Source organism: Rhinatrema bivittatum, chromosome 4 (assembly GCF_901001135.1).
Source record: "Rhinatrema bivittatum chromosome 4, aRhiBiv1.1, whole genome shotgun sequence".
Lineage (NCBI taxonomy): Eukaryota > Metazoa > Chordata > Amphibia > Gymnophiona > Rhinatrematidae > Rhinatrema > Rhinatrema bivittatum.
Window position 1 is genome coordinate 215,463,600 of NC_042618.1, and position 14,673 is coordinate 215,478,272.

General features: G+C 42.9%; 1 protein-coding gene across 1 annotated transcript in view; it reads right to left on the reverse strand.

Annotated features, from left to right (window-relative positions):
* The window catches only part of STAB2 (stabilin 2), a 473,152-nt gene that overhangs the window by 370,227 nt on the left and 88,252 nt on the right, over positions 1-14,673 (reverse strand). The window contains 3 exon segments of the mRNA XM_029599680.1: positions 9,633-9,782; positions 12,068-12,150; positions 13,906-14,039. Coding sequence (XP_029455540.1) covers positions 9,633-9,782; positions 12,068-12,150; positions 13,906-14,039 — 367 coding nt within the window.

The window sequence follows — 14,673 nt, forward strand, 5'->3', positions numbered from 1 at the left end:
TCCCTCCGATACCGTAACGCGCGCTCAGGTTATCTCATTAGTAACGCACTGTTTTGCCGCGGCCATAACGTGTTAGTTTACCGCCTCCCCCTAGTAGGAGTTACGACTGTGAGTCTAGTAACAAATCCATCGACACCGCTTAAGACACTCAAAAACAATAAAACACAATAAAAAAAAAAGCGATACAGAGATGATCGAGAAAATGTAATGATGTGGGACACATTAAACCTGTCAGAAAAAAAAATAAAAATTTTTAAATACCTGTCGGAGGGCCGCGTGGGTACAGGCGGCGGCGGCGGGAGCCGGGTGGTCGCGTGTTAAATCTAGGCCGCGGGCGGGTGGGCGCCTGTTCCAGGCGGCAGCGGCAGCGGCGGGATACGCGTTAGTTCGAGACGGTCGGTGGGCGGCGGGTGGTCGCGTGTTAAATCTAGGCCGGGTCCGCACAGGCGCGCATTCATTCATCCAGGCGGAGGAGCCGGCGGCTTTCGCCGCCGGCTCCGCCTGAATGAATGCGCGCTTGTGCGACCCCTGCGATTCGGCACTCAAGGCAGTCACAGCATTCATTCACTGCTGGTGGGGGCTGCGGCAGTGAATGAATGCGCGCTTGTGCGACCCCTGCGATTCGGCGCTCGGCGCTGAATCGCAGGGGTCGCATTCATTCACTGCCTTGAGCGCCGAATCGCAGGGGTCGCACAGGCGCGCATTCATTCAGGCGGAGCCGGCGGCTTTTGCCGCCGGCTCCTCCGCCTGGATGAATGAATGCGCGCCTGTGCGGACCCGGCCTAGATTTAACACGCGACCACCCACCGCCCACCGACCGTCTCGAACTAACGCGTGTCCTCCCGCCGCCTGGAACAGGTGCCCACCCGCCCGCGGCCTAGATTTAACACGCGACCACCCGGCTCCCGCCGCCACCGCCTGGACCCACGCGGCCCTCCGACAGGTATTTAAAAGTTGGTTTTTTTTTGAACACTCAGGTTTTTACATATTTTGGTATTTTTTTTTTTTCACTTCATGGTGCCTGTCATTTCAAATGTCATTTGAAATGACATTTGAAATGACAGGTACCAGCGCACCCTGGTTACTGTATAGGCGCTGTATTAAGCGCCTATACAGTAAAATGGGTTACGCGGGCATAACCCTTCCCTACCACTTTAAAGCCGCGGCATGCATTTGCATGCGATTAGAGGAGAGTATCGGGGAGTTAGTGAAGAGAACTGTGCGTGCGGGGAGGAAGGGTGCGTCTGACACTGCCGCACTGTTATTACCGCGGCCTTACGGGATCGACCTGTTTCTTGGGTAGTAACACCTAATATGGAACCTAACATTGTATAACTATAGCATGGGTTATTTTTCCCTATATGCATCACCATGCACTTATCCACATTAAATTTCATCTGCCATTTCGATGCCCAATTTTCCAGCCTCACAAGGTCTTCCTGCAATTTATCACAATCTGCTCTTGATTTAACTACTCTGAACAGTTTTGTATCATCCGCAAATTTGATCACCTCACTTGTTGTATTTCTTTCCAGATCATTTATAAATATATTGAAGAGTAAGGGTCCCAATACAGATCCCTGAGGCACTCCACTGTCCACTCCCTTCCACTGAGAAAATTGTCCAATTAATCCTATTCTCTGTTTCCTGTCTTTTAGCCAGTTTGCAATCCACGAAAGGACATCGCCACCTATCCCATGACTTTTTATTTTTCCTAGAAGCCTCTCATGAGGGACTTTATCAAATGCCTTCTGAAAATCCAAGTATACTACATCTACCAGTTCACCTTTATCCACATGTTTATTAACTCCTTCAAAAAAGTGAAGCAGATTTGTGAGGCAAGACTTGCCTTGGGTAAAGCCATGCTAACTTTGCTCCATTAAACCATGTCTTTCTATATGTTCTGTGATTTTGATGTTTAGAACACTTTCCACTATTTTTCCTGGCACTGAAGTCAGGCTAACCGGTCTGTAGTTTCCCAGATCGCCCCTGGAGCCCTTTTTAAATATTGGGGTTACATTTGCTATCCTCCAGTCTTCAGGTACAATGGACGATTTTAATGATAAGTTACAAATTTTTACTAATAGGTCTGAAATTTCATTTTTTAGTTCCTTCAGAACTCTGGGGTGTATACCATCCGGTCCAGGTGATTTACTACTCTTAAGTTTGTCAATCAGATCTACCACATCTTCTAGGTTCACCGTGATTTGGTTCAGTCCATCTGAATCATTACCCATGAAAACCTTCTCCAGTACGGGTACCTCCCCAACATCCTCTTCAGTAAACACCAAAGCAAAGAAATCATTTAATCTTTCCGCGATGGCCTTATCTTCTCTAAGTGCCCCTTTAGCCCCTCGATCATCTAACGGTCCAACTGACTCCCTCACAGGCTTTCTGCTTCGAATATATTTTAAAAAGTTTTTACTGTGAGTTTTTGCCTCTATGGCCAACTTCTTTTCAAATTCTCTCTTAGCCTGTCTTATCAATGTCTTACATTTAACTTGCCAACGTTTATGCATTATCCTATTTTCTTTTGTTGGATCCTTCTTCCAATTTTTGAATGAAGATCTTTTGGCTAAAATAGCTTCTTTCACCTCCCCTTTTAACCATGCCTGTAATCGTTTTGCCTTCTTTCCACCTTTCTTAATGTGTGGAATACATCTGGATTGTGCTTCTAGGATGGTATTTTTTAACAATGACCATGCCTCTTGCACACTTTTTACTTTCGTAGATGATCCTTTCAGTTTTTTTCTAACTATTTTTCTCATTTTATCAAAGTTTCCCTTTTGAAAGTTTAGCACGAGAGCCGTAGATTTGCTTACTGTCCCCCTTCCAGTCATTAAATCAAATTTGATCATATTATGATCACTATTGCCAAGCGGCCCCACCACCGTTACCTCTCTCACCAAATCCTGTTCTCCACTGAGAATTAGATCTAAAATTGCTCCCTCTCTCGGCGGTTCCTGAACCAATTGCTCCATAAAGCTATCATTTATTCCATCCAGGAACTTTATCTCTCTAGCGTGTCCCAATGATACATTTACCCAGTCAATATTGGGGTAATTGAAGTCTAAATACAAAAATTCTCTTAATAAATAATCCCACGATTGAAATGAACTAAATTGAAACACATGGTATTAAAAGTTTTGAAAAAATTATAACGCTGTATATATCAATATTTTCATATGAATTTAAGGAATTTAAGGACCATCATACCACCCCCAGTGCTCACAAGTTAAACTTGCATTTCATGCACTTCATTGGGGTCACTTTTAATCAATTGGTCCAAATAGCTCGCATCCAAGACACCAAAGTTCAATTTTTATAAGTTTTTTTGTTATATATAAAAAGAATCAACTTCCCTTATTCATAGGTTGTCAGGGGTCATTCATCCCGTAGCTGTCGGGGTCACTCGTCCGACGCGCGCGTTTCGCAACACAAGCTGCTTCAGAGACATCCGTTCAAGTTCTCCTGATCCAGCACTCCCCCTTTTTTTTGCGGGGATACAAGCAATGCTAATTCATGCAAGAAAACTTCAATGGTGCTGTGGGTGCGTCAATTTTTCTAAAGTATAAAATCTTATAGTTAAATTCAGCGACTTCATTTCTTTAAAAACAATATTTAACGATGTGTACTTGCAGAGGGAGAAAACAGGTGAACAAGTCTAATTTACCGAACCCGACGCCATCTCCCCGCTCAGAGTTTTCAGCGGTGGAGCGGCTCGGGTCGGTCTGATTTTAAATGCAGTTGCTTTTAGTATCCACCTGACAGTCAAGTGATTCCTGATTTCGGCGGGCAATCACCAGAAATGAAACCATTCAATGTCTTTATTCAGACCACCAGGGATAACTGATTTTAATTGAAAAATCCACTTCTGCTCGCATTGTCTCAATGTCTGTACATGATTCCCGCCTCTCCAATGTTGATTGATAATTTCTAACACAGTCCATTTTATGTCATCGAACTCATGTTTGAATTCCTTGAAATGAGCAACTAGAGGTTCATCAATTCGATTGGTGTTAATGCAACATTTATGTTCAGTGAGACGAATCTTAATTTTTCTTTTTGTCATGCCCACGTAAATCAATGGGCATGGACAAAAGATAGCATAAACGGCATGAGTAGAATGACAGGAGGATTCAGGTAATGTGATGATTTTCCCCGATGTTGTAGTGATATGAGTCTGAGAAGACTTTAAAGGACAAAACTTACATTTGTCACAAGTTTGAACAGATTCCTGGTTCAATGTGGGTTTTGAACAATTTGAGTGCACAACATGGTCCCGAATATTTTTACCCCCGGAGTATGCAATCCGCAGGGGTTGATTTAATGAAGGGTGAATTTGCTAAATGACCTTCCAGTGCTCTCTCATGGCTCTGCTGATTGACGCCGACAGAAGAGTGTGTTTTAGTACCATGGTCTGTGGGTTCGATCCTGGCTCGGGATTTTTTTGGCAAAAATAAAAATTCTCTGTTCGAGTAAAGTGCTCTTCGGTAAGCTTTTTTGATGCATTGTGTCGGATAGCCACGTTGTAAAAAACGACTGGCCATATCTTTCGCTTGGACTTTGAAATCATCTTGATCCGTACACAATCTCCTCAATCTAAGGAACTGACCCACAGGAAGATTAGTCTTGAAGCTGGTCGGGTGGAAACTATCGAATCGAAGCAGGTTGTTACGGTCATTTGGTTTCCGGTATATGGTAGTGACAACGGTGGTATCTTTTTTCTTAATCATTATATCTAAGTAAGCTATTTGGTCATGATGATACTCCATGGTGAATTTCAAACAAGGATCCAGGCTATTCAGCCATGTATGGAACTCTTGTAGCATAGACAGGGACCCTTCCCAGATAACAAAGACGTCATCAATATAACGTTTCCAACATTTTAAATAAGATGTCCAGTGACAATTTTCTATATGTAGGGCCTCAAATCTGGCCACAAAAATATTTGCCACATCAGGGGCCATGGCAGCTCCCATGGCTGTTCCTCGGATTTGTAAATAAAAGTCCCCGTCGAACATAAAGTAATTCTTGCTTAATGTGAACTCAAGAAGTTCGATGATATAAATGATGGGATTCCTCTTTGGATATGAGTGTACTTTTAGTGCTTCTGAGACTGCAACAAGTGCCTGGTCCTGGGGAATAACCGTATAAAGGGATTCAATGTCAAATGTAACCAGCAAACACTCTTCTGATAATTGAAGATAATTGGTAATTGAAATCTCCCATTATTACCGTACTACCAATTTGGTTAGCTTCTCTAATTTCTCTTAGCATTTCACTGTCAGTCTCACCATCTTGACCAGGTGGACGGTAGTATACTCCTATCACTATAGTCTTTCACGACACACAAGGGATTTCTACCCATAAAAATTCAATTGTGCATTTAGTCTCATGCAGGATGTTTATCCTGTTGGACTCTATGCCATCCCGGACATAAAGCACCACACCACCTCCCGGGTGCTCCTCTCTGTCATTGCGATATAAGTTGTACCCCGGTATAGTACTGTCCCATTGGTTGTCTTCCTTCCACCATGTCTCTGAGATGCCAATTAAGTCTATGTCATCATTCACTGCTATACATTCTAATTCTCCCATCTTACTTGTTAGACTTCTGGCATTAGCATACAAACATTTCAAAGTTTGTTTTTTGTTTGTAATTTCATTCTGCTTTTTAATTGATAGGGATAAGTTCGAAATTTTAACTCAGGTGACTTTTTAGTTACAGGCACTTGGACTACTTTTCTTATTATTGGAACCTCACTTTCGGGATGCCCTAATTCTAATGCATCATTAGTATCCTTTGAAGATACCTCTCTCCGAACCATGCACTGCTGAGTGACTGTCGGCTTTCCCCTTTGTTCTAGTTTAAAAGCTGCTCTATCTCCTTTTTAAAGGTTAGAGCCAGCAGTCTAGTTCCACCCTGGTTAAGGTGGAGCCCATCTCTTCGGAAGAGACTCCCCCTTCTCCAAAAGGTTCCCCAGTTCCTAACAAAACTGAATCCCTCTTCCTTGCACCATCGTCTCATCCACGCATTGAGACTCCAGAGCTCTGCCTGTCTCTGGTGACCTGCGTGTGGAACAGGGAGCATTTCAGAGAATGCTACCCTGGAGGTTCTGGATTTAAGATTTCTACGTAAGAGCCTAAATTTGGCTTCTAGAACCTCCCTCCCACATTTTCCTATGTCGTTGGTGCCTACATGTACCATGACAGCCGGCTCCTCCCCAGCACTGTCTAAAATCCTATCTAGGTGAAGCGTGAGGTCCGCCACCTTCGCACCAGGTAGGCATGTTACCAGGCGATTCTCATGCCCACCAGCCACCCAGCTATCTGCATTCCTAATAATCGAATCACCAACTATGACGGCCGACCTAACCCTTCCCTCCTGGGCAGTAGGCCTTGGGGAGATGTCCTTGGTACGAAAGGACAGTGCATCACCTAGAGAGCAGGTCCTTGCTACAGGATCCTTTCCTGCTACACCAGTCTAACTTCAGTTAGTCAGCCAGAGTGACTCACTGCTCTCTTGATTAACAAATGTTGGTACCTATTCAAACCAAATCAAACCAAATACATTGCTGTAATTCACATTTCTTGTCCAGAACACAAAATCACATTCTTCCACTGTCCTTGAAGCCCCATATTCTTCAGGCACCAAATTACGTAACCCTTATCTGGGATGTTTAAGTCCCACACAATCACATTTATAACCTCTGGGGCTGCTCTGGCTAGCTGACTCCTTCCTAGCTTTACTCTTGGTCCCTGAGGAGATTTTTCTATAGGAGGATACTCTTGTCTATGGCCCAGACAGTGAGAAAGAACTTTAGTGTGCGTCTCTTGTGTGTTTTGAAGCTGTGGCATCCCCAGGAGGGAAATGCTACAAAAGAACAGGCAGGGCCAGGAACTGGGTGTTAAATTATAATTTACTGTTCAGTTTAAGGCAAAATAAAGTCCATTACTCAGAAGTGTGAGATTTCATCTGACTGATGGTACAGGAATGTCTTTGGAGTAGGTAGGTGTCCTTTATTACAGACTTCTGGGTAGAGCACATGGCGATTTGAAATGCGCTTACTTTCCCGGTGGCTGTCCAGAGGAATCCTAGTGAGAGAGTTCCTCCTTAACTGCAAAAATCCTACCTTTAGACATCTTCTTCCCCTTGGACACCCAGCCTGTCCTGGTTCCTTGATGTGCAGAAATCCGGATGGGGGTCGCCTCCTCTTGCTCTTTCTTCCCTTGACTCAGTTGTTCATTTTCCTTAGCTATTACCATGGGTGGGTCTATAATGAGGCAGGGTGAGGTGGCCGCTTCAGGTGGCAAGATTTTGAGGCGGCAAAATTGCCCCTGAAACCCTGTCATAGCCGCCTCACCCTTCATTCAGGCAAATTCTTAGTCCTGGGGGAATTCTGTGCTACTGTGGAGCGCAGAATTTCCCCCCCCCCCCCCCCCCCCACCATGCAGAAATTCCAGTTTCTGCACAGAATTAGGAGCAGACACCACCATGCCGCAAGAGGACCCCATCCCATTCACGGCGACAGAGCCGTAGCCAGGTAATGTGGCGCCTATGGCCAAGTGAAAAACTGCGCTCTCGTCCATTACACAACACATAACACCATGAGTTGGGAAACTTTGTTAAATGTTTTGTACAGTAATGCCCATGGCCAGTGCAAGGATATTAGGAACCCTAGGAAATCCTTACAGCCTTGTACCCCCACCTCATCACACCCTACTCAAACACAATTAAAAATGATGTATTTATAATAACAGATTTTACATGAAAAATGACATTCAAAGCATAGTCTTCTGAGGTAAAAATATCACTTACAATATGTATATTATAGTTACATGCACTGCTGTAGTGCCAACCAGAAAACCCTGCAAAAACGCAAGAGATACTTGGAACTCATATGATATTAGGCCTACTGTAATGCATCTTGGGCATGGGTATGACCCTCAGAGCCACAAAAAAACAGAATTACAATGCAATAAACTTTCTGTATCAAAACAACACTAACTACGGTACCAGCACTCAAACAGCAACAACAAAGGCTGCCCCACCCCATTAAACATTTCTCCAGCGCCCCCTAGTGTGGATGCCGAAGACTGAGAAAAAAAAATTAACAGGCCCAAAAACTGAGTGGTTAGAGCAGTGGGCTGCAAACAAGGGAAGCCAGGGTTTAAATCCTATTGCCATTCCCTGTGACCTTGGGCAAGACTTCACCCTCTATCTAGGGGGTGCTTTTCAGCTTTTCTCTGACTCCATCTGCTGGAGGGGAGGCATAACCCAGCAGTCTGGACTGATCCTGGTACGTACAGGGAAAAATGTTTTCAAAGCTATATACAATTGTCACCTTATAAAAGGGAGAACAAATTTACATTTACAACACTATCCCTCCTCTATCCAACAGCTCACAGGACTATCAGTAGGCTACAATTTTCACACTCCCATCACTTTTTCCCAGCACATTTAAGACTAATCGGAGAAAATTCTTTTTCACTCAACGCACAATTAAGCTCTGGAATTTGTTGCCAGAGGATGTGGTTATTGCAGTTAGTGTTGCTGGGTTCAAAAAAGGTTTGGATAAGTTCTTGCAGGAGAAGTCCATTAACTGCTGTTAATCAAGTTTACTTAGGGAATAGCCACTGCTATTAATTGCATCAGTAGCATGGAATCTTCTTGGTGTTTGTGGCCTGGTTTGGCCTCTGTTGGAAACAGGATGCTGGGCTTGATGGACCTTTGGTCTGACCCAGCATGGCAATTTCTTATGTTCTTATGTTCTAATAGTGTCCCTTCTCTCTGAGATTCCATGGATATCACAGTCCCACCATCCTCATATATGACACCAAACATATCAGTACTCCCTACTTGTTACACAGTACACCTTCTCCAAAAATCAAGAACCCCTTTCTCCCAGTTCTTATCCAGGCAATGGTCATAAACTTCCCCAGGGTCTAGGCTCTTGCTCTTCCGAGTTTCTCTACTACAACTTTCTCCTCTCACTAAGGGCTTCTCCCAGAACTCCACTTTCCCCTTCTGGACTACTTGGCATCTTCCCCATGAGGAGAACTGCATATCACCACCGGTCTTTTCCCTTAAGAGGGAATACTCCTGCAGGGCCTTCTCACTTGAGAGGTTGCCCTGGGCTGAACCCTCTTCTTTGAGGGGTTCCCTTTTAATCCATGATGGCAACTCCTCACAACTCCCACTTAAATCCTAAGCCTTTTTATAATGAGGGACACCACTCTCTCTACAGGATGTACTTTCCTGACCTTCTTAAAGGATCAAGTACCCCTAAACCTGAAACAGTCTCACGACGTGTCAATGCTTCGGTTCAGATTCACCATAGAGCTCTGCCATCTAGTGGTCATTATGAATATCACACTTTTAGGAACCATTTTTCCTTTAGATGAAAAAAAAAAAAAAAGACCTCCAGTGGCAGACCAGCAATTTCCCCCACCAGAATTCTACCAGGGGTCTTCTAAGTGGCAAAAAAGGTTCCTGGGTGGGAGATTTGTCTCACATGGAAATAAAATATTTTCTGATCAAAGCTCAGTTAACCTTTTTGCTTTGGTTGCAGCATAATATATTTTCTATTACTCCTCATCCTGTAGAGTGTGCAAAGCAGAGTTCTTACCTTTTCCCTGTCTGTCACTTCCCCAGACCTTCCAGTTAAGGTATAGATTGACTCTGCATTGTTGAGACCATCAGTGTTCAGCTGCCCAGCAATAATATGAAGCTTGGCAAAAAACTGAGCATAATTCTTTTTAGCCAGAATATCGTTCATCTACAACAGGAATCAAAAAGGCAGAAAAAAATGAAACTACGCTTAGAAAGGGTATTTTTTCAAAAGGACCTTTGTGGGTAAAATAGCGCTTTACCTGCAGAAATGGCCCTTTGGAAAACTCTATGTCCAATATGCGTGTAACATTATGCTTATTTATTTATTTATTTGAAATGTATATCCCACCTTTCATGGCTTTTACGTGCATAGAAGCAGGCGTTCCAGGGGGTGGCGGGTCAGAGGGGTTGGGACTTCTGTGCAAAAGTTTGGATTTCAAAAAGTGTGCATGGCAAAATGCCGGTGTAATTGTGGGCCCAAATGTTGCCGGGATAATTTTCATAAAGAAAGTTCGCTTATGCTTTCACTTTAAAAATCCGTGTAAAGTCAGCAGGTTAAAAATACCTGCAGAATTTACATCAGCTGAAAATTATTCCCTCCCCCCCTGCAAAAAAAAGGATATTTGGCCATTGTCCGATAAATGTCCACTTTTGAACATCGCCAGATAAGTCATTATCCGGCTGATATTCCACTAAATAGCTGCGTGAATGCAAACGGGAAATAATCAAGAACACTTCAAAAGACAAATTTCCCACAGTCAAATTTAGCTTAATAACTTATGTATACACATTATGCCATCATAATAGACACTACTGGTCTACTGACCTTCATTGTCTTATATTTAATCATTTTCGTTTGTGATACTATGATGAGATAAGTTTTATATGCATATCAAAATCACACAAAAAACTTTGGTAAATTTGTCTTTTGAAGTAATGTAGGGAAGTTTCAGGGTCGTTCCGGGACAGAGCTGAATAACTTACTCGGCTATGTCCGAACATGAGCAGCAGGAGGTTTAAATGTGGTCCCAGATAAATTTAACTGATCCAGCCATATTCAAAGAAAACCATCGGTCAAGCAGCGGTTAACAAAAAAAACCAACCCCAAATCTCCCGTGAGGGCTTCTCAGCCCAATCCTACGCCCACCTCCCAGATCTTCAAAATTATAAAGCAGCCGGCCTCTATGCCCCATAAGACTTCTGCCCCTTCCAACCAAAAGTAAAAAAAACCCAATACTTTTGAACCCTTCCCCTCCTCTCCCACCCCCTCTAAATGCTATCTTACTATCCTCCCTGCATCCCCCAGCCCCGATCTTTGGATATTGATCATGCTGGCCACGTAAGCTACTTGCATTGCAGTCAAAGACATGCTCTGACGGCTACGCTGGTAGTTTAATTGATGAGCGTGGCCATCAGAGCAACACTGGATGTGCCAGGAGGCCAGACAGAAAATAGGAACTCTGGGCTGGCACTAAAGGTTTGGGGGGGGGGGGGGTGTCAGGTGTTATGGGATGGTAAGATTGCATTTGGCGGGAGTGGGGGAGGGTTCATACTGCTGTGACATGGACAATATTTATTTATTTTTTAAACTTTTGGGTCGGGGAGGGGTGCGGGCAGAAGGCTTATCAGGTCTAGAGGCCCGCAATGTTGTTATTTTGAGAGGCTTGGGGATCTTTGGGGGTGGAGAGTGCAGGATCTGGCTGCAAGGTCCTCATGGGGGATGTGTCCATTTTTTGTTAACCACTGCTTAACCAGTGATAATCTTGGAATAGTATCAGTTAAATTCAAGTAATCTGGGTAAACCTACCAAGGTAAATTTGCAACTTAACCGGCGTTATTCAGATCTAGCCAGTTAGGGCCTCATTTTCTAAAGTATCGCAGGCCTGCGATACTTTAGAAGATGAGGGGGCGGGGGGGCCGAAACGGGGGGAGGGCCTGCGCTAGCCGGCAGCGATCGCACCGTCACGGTGCGATCGCTGCCGGTTTCGCACCCAATAGCGCCACCATAGGAGGTGTAGCTATTGGGAGCGAAAGCTGCCGAGAAAAGGCACTAACCTTTTCGCTGTCCGCGGCGTCAGCGCAGAGTCGGCCCCGGTGACGCCCCGACTCCTCCTCTTCCGGGGCCGACTCTGCCCCGACTCCACCCCCATCCTGGTATCGCACGCGATAAGGGACTTTTCGCATGCGAAAGGTCCCTTATCGCGTGCGAGCGGCGTGGAAAATGAGGCCCTTAGGTTGCAAAGTTAACTGAGTCTGTTTGCCTAGATAACTTTATTCAGGGATGTTCAGCAGGATGTATTTGGGTTAATTTATCTGGCTAACTTTAGCTGGATAAGTTAGCTATTGGAGGCTGCTTTGAATATTGGCCTCGAAGGATCTAATTTGACAAGTACTGAATGCCACAGTAGTGTATTTCATTGAAAGAATCAAAAGAAGCGAATGTCGACTTACATTAACTCCTTTGAAACCCTTGCTGCTTGGGACCAGTACAGTAAATGGCCCTAGAGTACTTAGGGGCCAGGCATAAGCAGCATCTTTAAAGGAATAACAAGCAGTTACACTTTAGGAAAAGTTTTATTTTTTTGTAACATGGGTTCAGATTTACTAAGCATTTTTCTCATAGTTAAAAAAACATGGAAAAAGCCTTACAGTACATCTAGCATATAAATTTCTATCCCAATGTAAAATGTTGCCAGTTAAATGTGTTTTATATCTGAGGTAGGGCCCTGTGTGGTCTTGAAAGCTCCCATATTACAAAATCTTTGGATTATTCTTGCAGTGGTCCAATGAAAAAAATAACCTGCAAAGAATCCAGTTTTTCCCTGACCCGATATGGCTGTGAGAACTTTGCACTAGGGATGTGCTTTCATTTTGAAATGACAGAGAAATGTCAATCCCATTTATTGTTTTGTTTCCTGCCGTTTTGAAAACAAAATGGTAAAAAAAAAAATTGTTTCGTTTTTCTCATTTTAGCACATGGTAAAAAATTTAGCATACGCTAAAACCGTGTAGTGCGCGTGAAATTTGTTTAGTGCAGTTTTAGCACACACTACAATAATTTAGCTCATGCAAAAATTTAAAAAAGAAAGAAAATGAAATAAAAAAAAAGAAATGACATGAAACCTCCCCCAAATGAAATGAATTACGAAATGAAAAAAATTCCCCGGCATATGTGCTCTGCACAATTCAGCTCTGGCTTCCTCACTAATTGGAGTTCTTGTTTGTCATATTTCCAAAGTATTCTAAAGCTTTACTGACTATGGCTCTGAAATTGTATTAATCTTGAGTGTTGGTGACTGAAAATCACTTGCCAGAAATGTATAAGTTTATATGAAAATTGAGAAAAAAAAATGTATGCAGCTATTTTAATCGAAAGATTTTTTTTAGACATAGAGAGAAAGCAGGGTATCACAATGTTGGCATTAGGTGGCAGATATCCAGCGCCTCTTAGCCAGATAAGTTAGGGATAAGTAGTTAGCCAGCTAAATGGTGGGCGGGATGGGGGAGTAACAGGGAAAAGTTGAGGTAGCAGGCTACATTCTCCAGTTAACTCCAATAATCAGTTAGCTGGACTACTTATCTGGATAACTCTAGCCATGCCAAAGAACTATCTTAGAGTTAGCCAGATACCGTACATACTTATTCAGCTATCTTTAAGATAGCATTCTATATTCAATATTGCAATTGAAGAACTCAATATGCCTCCAAAGTTAGCTGGATAATTTTGTAATCCTGCGAGTGACGGAATATTACGCCCTAGGTGCTTCTGTTCTGAATATGGAGGATAAGTTTCAGAGTCATATCTGTATATATTTTTGCGCAATTTTTATACAAATATGGATTTTTTTAATACACTTTATTTAACAGATGGTGCACATACTAAGAGTAAAATAATTCATACAGAAAGACAAGTGGTTTTGGGTGACCAACACTTGGCTTTTTACTGTTTTGTATCTTTTGTACTCATGCCTCATACGAGACTATTTAGTGTCCTGCATAAGCTTTTTGTGCTTTTATATATATACACACACACATGTATGTATACTAGCAAGAGCAGCATTCCTATTGGCAAAAATCAGAAAAATGCTGTTACTCCTTCCCAGAAGACCTGTCTGAGCTCCTAGAATTGTAGCCTATTAGATGGTTTCATGAGTTGCTGGATGTTCCATCAGATTTGCATTATCAACTGGTTGTTGCACAGTGTGTATTCGTCATTCACGAAGCATAGTAAGTGATTTTGAAAATATTTTCTTAGCTGTATCAGAAGAATACTTATCCATCATGCGTACCAAAGAGGGATATAGCAGATGTCAGTTTTCCTTGCCATTGTCCACCTGGTTCAATGTTCAAGTCTTTGATGCGTTCCAGGATATTTCCATAGCAAGCCAAACCATCCCCTACATAGCCCGTATTGCAGGTACACCTGTGCAAGTGACAACATCTTATTAATAGCAGCTCATTTAAATATCCTTGGGTTCATTCTGCATTGATTTAAAGTTAGCTTTGTTAATTAATTCATTTAATCATTAGGATTGTATGTATGATACTTGGAACAACCACTCTGGAAAGGAAATGCCCTTGAGCAGTTCCAAATACAAAATTTGAAGTTGGAAAATGAAGCTTGTCTAAAATGTTAGTGTTTTTCCAATTTTGGGGGTCTTTCCCTATTGTCCCCAATGCCTCTCATTCGGTGATACCTGGGTGGCCCGAGGACAGGAAGGTACCTCCTCTGAGGTGCACCCTGAGTGCTGCTGGCAGGCTGATGCAGCCTGCTACTGTAGTGGCAGCTGACTTCCCTCTGTGCCACAACTGGGTCTTACTGGCCCCTTCAAAAGCTACAGGGCTGGCTCCAATTTTTGTATCTTTTATTGAGCGGTAAGGTCTTTGTTTACTAAATGGAGCACTCACTTTCCATCATAAATATAAGCCCTGCAGTATTAGTGTGGGGTTTACATTATGGTAGAAAACAGTATTTTATGTACATTTGTAAATAATTATTACATAACAATTAACTAGAATTAGCAGGTCTTATAATTTTAAAATGAATAAAAGCTCAT